Below are 7,702 nucleotides of genomic sequence, written 5' to 3' on the forward strand. Positions count from 1 at the left end.
TGGTGGTAGATTTATAGCTTGTTTAATTTTAACTATATGCAATGAAGTATACGCCCAACAGTGAAAACGAGTTGGGTTTACTGGGGACTACTTTGTCTAAAACTGGCCCACGTTAGGCCACCCATGGTTCGGTGGCATATGTTGACTCTACAGTGGTACCCCACTTACATTCTGCCAACCAATCACTTTCCAGCAGCAGTCTCTGATAGGACTGTGGGTAGCCACTGTGTCAGCTTTATGCTAATCTTATGCCAACTGTGTCACACAAATACTATCTCAAATCTATGTATATAATGTATATAATATATTTTAAAAAATTTGCACATTATTGCACCTATTTTGGTGCATGGTTTGGCTCCCCTTAGCTCTGACCTCTGAAAGAAGCTTTTAAGTAATTTAGAAACTGTGTTAGACTTTACATTTCAACACAATGACAGTAGGAGGTTTTGAAGTTCCTAGATTTCATGCACATTTGCTTGCCTTGATTGTGAATAAAGGTAGAAAAATACAAATATGTCTACGATAGTAGTCTTCTTCTATTGAAATTATATCATTGGCATTGAATTTTCACATTGATGCAACAGTGCAGTAATTAGCCAAGAGTGGTAAGCCAGCAAATATCAAGCAGCACCTGCCAGTGACACATTTACAGTCCAAACTGTTCATATAAGAATCAACATATGCCACTGCAGCAGGAGCAACATACCATCTGCCGCTCTTCCATGTCAGTCTTTCTCATCATTTTTTTTTTTGTCTTAACAAGACTCACTATCTTACTAAATGATGTAGTCTTTCTAGTTTATAATGTCTGCAATGCTTTGGTCCTCACTAATACTGGGTTGCAGTTTATAGAGAAATGCAAAGTTTGAGACACCTGTGAAACAAATGATCAATTAATGCTTGATTTTTGCTTGCTTAATTTTTTTTTTTTTACTGCTGTTTCAAGTTACATGTGAGAATAGGAATTCAGTGAAGCTCACTGGAAATATCATCAAAGCAAATCACAAAAAAACTCAACATGGAGATTTTAACAACATCAAATGTAATTTGGTTTATTTATACAGTGCCTGTTCACAAACAGACTTAATCTCTCAGACAAGAGAAAACATAAGAGAAATGTATCATTATTATTATTATTATTATTGTTATCCTCAATATCAACTATTTCTTTTGCAGTAACTTTAAATTAAATTAATTCTTTGGAAATATAATAAAGCTAACCTATCAAATACTGTAACTGCAAATTGAGATGTAGTTCAGCATATGAAAGAACCCTGTTTTACAGATAAAGTTCTGCTACACTGTGGTAAGGATCATAATATCAGTAGCTGGGATGGGTGATGCAGCAACTTTAGAGCTGATTTGTTGTATTTGGCTCCACCTTTTACTGCCACCCAATACGAGCATAATACTGGAGGCCTAAAACGAGTCCAGATTCTTAGTAACGAAATCCTCTGATCCTCAGAGGCAGAAAGAAGGATTACTCCTGGCCAGGAGCCACGCAACAGACAGAAGACTGTTATTATGTTGTATCATATTGTGCTTGTTAGTTGAGAACTAGATAACAAGGTGGGTTTCTTATCATTCAGTAATTAGACTGATTATCAACTCCTCTCACAAATAAAAAAAAATTGGAGTTTCAAGTGTCTGATAAGTAATTGACAAATGTTCATTCTCCTGCTTATGAAGTTTAAACTGAACTATTGTACATGTCGTAAAGAAATCAAAAGCAAATGTTAAATCCTCTGGCTCTGATGATGATCCTGTCCCAGTTAGGTGCTCGGATTTGGATTCATGCCTAAGGTTAGCTGTATCTTAATGCACTCAGTGCCCCATGTGTACCAGCAACATGTTCCGAACATAATCCATGTAACCAGAACAGTTGCTTAACCCTACACTGATGTGACGGGCATTGAAGATCATACAGCATGTGTGCAGGCCAACAAGCATCTAGAGCAGAAATGACTGTTGTCTTTCTTAATGTAACCACTAAAGCACTAAAGTTACACCTTTTAAAATCTAATATGCGTTGAAGTTGATAAGGAGCGGGATTGTTCTGATTTTTTTCTATAGATCTGTCCATGAATTAATATATTGATGTTTTTATCAACAAGGGCTAATGTTAAATCTATTTACTGTTTAAACGGAGGGCATTTCAATGCTGTTTGTATGCTGAAATGAAAGATGCTCTCTGTAACTTGGTATTTGTTGCAATGTTTTTCTTTTTTACCTTACAGAGTACTTGAGACTATTTAAAGTCTGATACTGACATCCTCTCTATAACGGATGACTCATAGTTAATAAAATGTGCTCAAACAGGCTTTTTATGAAAATAATCTATCCAGGAAGCTTTATGGACAAATATACACTGAATCTGACAGCTTTTTTTTTCTACTGCAGATATAAAATGCATATTCACCCAATTGTACTGTAATAAAAAAACAACAACATGGTAACTAACTATAAATACCATGTCATAAGCACTTCTATGAATATGCTGTACACTCAGTTACTTGACGTGGGCAAGGAGCGTAATCATCAAACTTTGGCAACATTTTATTGGTAGGTTTCATTTTCTCAGAACATGTCAGAGCTCAAATATAAACGTGTAAAAATTTACATGTGTGTGATGATGTCCTTCATCTTCACATCACGATGACAAAAAGCTTTTGGTCATGAACAGAACGGAAGGAGTTGGCTTGATGATGAAATAAAAAGATTAGTTGTGAGTGTGGACATAAGGCAGTAATCACATAAGATTTCTAAATACATACACAGGGCTTTATCAATCTGACACATTGGCTCCTGTACATTAACAGGTTCTATTTTCTGGTCTCAGTTTGTATAATCTTATGTCTTCTGGTACCTTTTGACATTGTAAGCAACTCAGTGAACTGCTGGGCAAACAGGCTCTGATTTGACTGAACTGAATGAGACGATCAGCAGCGGCTTCAGCGTTGTGTTTCTAAACTTAAGTCTATTCTCTCCAGTGCAGACTAAAGCAATGTTTAGATGACAGTTACATCCGGTGGTTGTGCAACTTCTGGAAGAACAACATCAGTACCGACTACTGAGCTGGAGCTACTACCGAGCCTCTGGGTATCACCTTTGCCAGGTTTATTATCTTAAGGCCGCTTTTTAAAAATGTGAAAATGCTTTCGCTGAGAAGAATTAAGAGGTTAAATCATTTATAAGAGCTGTGATGACATTTAGCTATTTAACCTTGCTGTCCGATCACTTGTCAGATTCCTGATGATCAATGACTTAGATGTCAAGGATCTCACCCAAGGTGAGTAAAATTACTCTCATACTCCTCTATGTGTCATCTTGACTACATCCAAATTATCCCCTCAGGAATCAATTAAATTTGCTCTCAAAATAAATGCATTTGTAAACCAATTTCAAGCCTATTTTTTTATTTTTTATTATTATTCTCAGCATTTGGCTTTCTTGCCATAGCTGTCCACCACCTCAGGCGTGACGCTCTCATCTTTCTCCACTTTCTCCGTCACAGTTTTGCCAACAAGCTGGAAGATGTCCTCAGCTGCGACGCCCATGGGCTCGGCCACCTTCACCGCCAACATGTCCAGAGTCAGGGAGGTTCCTTTGGGGATCTTTACCTTGGCAACCACTGACTTCCCCAACTAAGGCCAAAGGAATGAAGAGGAGTGACATTATTACAGCTTTAATGTTCTCAGTCTAAATAAATCCCGTAAAATGCCAGTGTTACTGACTGCTGGGGGGGTTTAGTGTTAAGTGTTGGCAAACCTTGTCATGGCATGGCTTCTCGCAGGGCAGCATCTGCTTGAGGCCCGTTCCCATCGCTCTCTCCACCAGCCGAATGGAGCGAACCAGCTCAGTCAACTCAGAGGGCTCCAGTGAGGCTTCGTGGTCACTTCCTTTCCATGTTTTGTCCAAGGTTACGTGACGCTCGATGACCTTCGCTCCCAGAGCAACAGCTGCCACTGAAACATAGATTCCAGACTCGTGGCCGGAATATCCAATGGGAATATCTGGAAATTCCTTTTGGTATTCCTGCATTCAAAAAGTGGATGAAATAAAACTTATTTTTATAGAAAGAAATAGCTACTAACATCTAAAAGTGTTTTAGAGTGCATTAAAATAAGGTACATAAGTGCTAATTTCAGCCTTCTTTTCATTAGGGCCCCTGATGATCAAATCTCATCTGCAGTTCAGATAAATTTAAGTAAAAGTTGATTTATATAGCAACTATCATAGATAAATTTGATATTAAGGAAAAGAAAATATCAGAAATGGGCATTTAATTAACTTTGAAGCTCAAGGATCTCCAACTTCAACTAAATATCTGGATTGTATTTAATTTCACTGTAGTGATGGAACTAATGAACAGAAGCTTTCAGGCATGTGCAGAGTACGAATGGAAATTTTCAGATGAAGTCCAGATTCAAGGCTTGTATCGTTCTCCCAGAATTCACACGATCAACTAGAAATGAAGCTGCACCAGCAATAACAGACACACGAATGGTTCAACACTCCCTGACGAATTTACGTGACTGATTTGGGCTTTTTTTTCCGGGGGCATCTTAAAGCAATATCTTATTTGAGTTTCAGAGTTTCTAAAAGTAGAATGTGAGGCAGAGCCTTCAGTTATCAGGCCCCCCTCTTGTGGAACCAGCTGGCAGTAAATGTCCGGGAAGCAGACTCCCTCTCTAACTTTAAGATTAAGCTTAAAACTTTGCTTTTTGACAAAGCTTATAGTTAGGGATGGCTCAGGTGACACTGAAACATCCCATGCTGCTATAGGCCTAGACTGAAGAGAGGTTTCGGTGCAATCTGTTGGTTTCAAATTGGCTCTGTGTGTATGAATTGGACTATGATTACAATGAGTTGGACTCCAATTGACTTGAATTGGACTGTATTATTGAAGTGCCTTGAGATGACATTTTTTTGTGATTTGGCGCTATATAAATAAACCTCAATTTAATTGAATTTGGGAACATCAAGGAATTACAATATTGTCATTAACTCAACTGAAGCAGGAGCAAAAAGAAAGGAAATTAGTGGGTTGTTTTTTGGCGATAGTGGATGAGGTGGAACAAGTTGCAATTACAAGATATTTGCTTGTGACCCAATATTTTGAAATGGTATTAACTAACGATGTAAAAAAAAATATATATATATATATATATAATATTTATTTGCAGTTTTGAACAGAAATAAATGTGAGTACAAACAACAGGGCTGGCAGCTCAGATACTAAACCAAAATTTTTTAACAGAATTGGCCCGGAGGTAACCCAGCCTCACAAATGCAGCTTGTTACATTTCCTGCCTACAGGGTATTTCTGCTATTCGAATGAAATGATCTGACAATGCAACTTGTTTCAAGAATCCACGAAACCGTTCAATCGATCAATCACTTAAACTTTACTTAAACACCCCTTTTCACAAAATCAAAAGTACAAATGCAAAAATCTTTAAAACACAAGCACAAAAAAAAACAACACATCCCACCTTATCCCACCAACAACTTCCACAAATTCCCTGGTTTTTCATGTGTGAAAACAATTTGCAAAAGTGATATCCTACTCACTGTGATCACTCTGAGGTTGACATCTTCAGGCTCCAGGGGGTAGGCACTGGTACACTGAAGGATGGTAAAGTTTTCATTGTGCTGCTTCACTGTCTTGTACACCCGACGCATTGTCTCCATAGACTGCATCCCACTGGACACCACCATGGGACGACCTGACAAACAGGCCGGAACAGACATATAAACATTACGTGGACCTTTTGCAGAAAGCAAAATACTATAATATCTATCAGTAAGGAGTCTCTCTAACCTTTCTTGGCGGTTTTCTCCAGATAGGGAAAGTTGTTGGTGTCTCCAGAGCCGACTTTGAAGAAAGGCACATCGAGTTCGTGGAGGAACTCGACTGCCATCTAACAGACAGTGTAAACAGTTGGAGTTAAACCTCTCAGCTGATTTAAGCATCACAAACATGTGAACACACATCTCTCTTACCTCGTCCATCCCTGAGGCCGTGAAGAAGATTCCCACCTCTGCAGCATATTTCTGCAGCTCCCTGTACTGCTCGTGGCTGAACTCCAGGTGGCGCTTGTGTTCACCATATGTTTTTCCCCAGGAGTTTTTGGAGGTGTATGGACGCTCCAAGGCTCGCTTGTTGAATTTGTGCTCCAACTCACTCTTCTGGAATTTGGCACAGTCTGCACCACAGGCCTGTGAAGGTGGAAAAAGGAAAATGCAGAAAAAAAAATGAAACCAGTGAAGTTTCACTGAATTTCCACTAAAATACATACCTAAATAAAACTCTATTGGGACATAAATCTCTTCTACACCAATGATGTCCTGTGCTTGTATAAATAACCGAGTTGTTTCTTTTTCTTTATGTGCATCAGTTTATGTCAATGTGTGCGACTTTTCTGACTTCCAAAGAAGACAAACTGTCGTAGCACCAACAGTGTAACAAAGCACAGTGTAACAAAATGATACACTGTGCTTTTTTCTCTATTACACACACACACACACACACACACACACACACACACACACACACACACACACACACACAGATGGACTAATGAAGCCGATGGATTAATGAAGCCAACAATATTAATAATTTAATCACACGGCGACATTAGTATGGAGTCACACTGTGAAAATATTGGCATTTGGACACACACACACACTCTCTCTTCCTGAGTCGCTCCAAAAATCCCCCCAAAGTCTGCAGAGTTATCACGTGTTTAGGAAAACGTGTCGAAACAAGCCATGCTTGTTTAACAAAAACAAAGATGATAATGCGCTGGTTTGTGCAGTTGAAATGGTTAAAAACTTGCACAAAGAGCACAGCAGGAATGTGGACTACGTGGTCTGGTCTCTATAATCCAACATGTGTGGTGCATATTGGAGCAGAAATCAAGGAACTCCTTCCACCTGTCATCATCTTTCAAAGACCTGGCACAGGAAAATGTGCAAAAGGAAAGGATTCATATTCGAGATTCCATCATTTTGTCCAACCCACAGATTGTATTTTTACATCACACCTCGACATGAATCATCAACTCAAGATCATAAGTTCATAAAACACTAAAAAGCATAAATATGATGATTTATGATTATGACATATAAAACAGATCTAATATTAAATATAGTTTAACAAAGCACCATACGATGAGTGTGGGTCGTATAAGAGAACATATGACACAGAGCTCGCTCGAAATAAACCGCGTTTTAATTTACCTTTGCCATTTTTATCATTTTCTTGGCAATCTCAATGTCTCCCTGGTGGTTCTGTCCAATCTCAGCGATGATGAAGCACGGATGGTTCCCTCCAATCATTCGACCAGGACACAGCTCAAATTCTAAAGGCATTTTGATTGTTCGGAGACAAATAAACACAAACTGTGAATGTAATTATTTAACACACCGACGGAGGAAGCGAAAGCGGTTAGGTTTGAGAAGGAGCAGCCGACCCGGAGCGGTTAAACTGCTGCACATTCCGGATGCGCATGATTTCCGTTTGTTGTAGTGACGTGCATAGGTGACGTGTGCTACAGTGCAGCAGCATTTCCTTGAAAGAATAACCATAAACTTTTGCGTTTATTGATTGTATGTTCACAGTTCTTCTCTCTCTTTTTGAAATTTCGCTTTCTTTTAGTCACAGGAGAGGATAAGGAAAAAAAATTATGTTTTGCTT

The 7,702-nt window shown here is 38.7% G+C and overlaps 1 protein-coding gene across 1 annotated transcript; it reads right to left on the reverse strand.

Moving 5' to 3' along the window:
• Positions 1–2,541: 2,541 nt before the first annotated feature.
• Positions 2,542–7,496, reverse strand: nansa (N-acetylneuraminic acid synthase a). The gene is made up of 6 exons (XM_075464542.1): positions 7,246–7,496; positions 6,007–6,222; positions 5,825–5,924; positions 5,575–5,729; positions 3,769–4,035; positions 2,542–3,644 (listed from the first exon to the last, which is right to left on the reverse strand). The coding sequence occupies exons 1-6, from the start codon at positions 7,375–7,377 to the stop codon at positions 3,435–3,437; spliced, it is 1,080 nt and encodes a 359-aa protein (XP_075320657.1). The 5' UTR covers positions 7,378–7,496; the 3' UTR covers positions 2,542–3,434.
• Positions 7,497–7,702: the final 206 nt, after the last annotated feature.

The sequence above is a fragment of the Odontesthes bonariensis genome, chromosome 4 (genome assembly GCF_027942865.1).
Source record: "Odontesthes bonariensis isolate fOdoBon6 chromosome 4, fOdoBon6.hap1, whole genome shotgun sequence".
Classification (NCBI taxonomy): Eukaryota; Metazoa; Chordata; class Actinopteri; order Atheriniformes; family Atherinopsidae; genus Odontesthes; species Odontesthes bonariensis.

Excerpts from the sequence above, each read along its gene's own strand:
- nansa (XM_075464542.1), bottom strand. The coding sequence starts at position 7,377 with ATGCCTTTAGAATTTGAGCTGTGTCCTGGTCGAATGATTGGAGGGAAC. Across the intron at positions 5,925-6,006 it reads CGGCCTCAGGGATGGACGAG|ATGGCAGTCGAGTTCCTCCA; the intron begins GTAAGAGAGATG and ends ACTGTCTGTTAG. Across the intron at positions 4,036-5,574 it reads TCAACCTCAGAGTGATCACA|GAATACCAAAAGGAATTTCC; the intron begins GTGAGTAGGATA and ends TTTTGAATGCAG.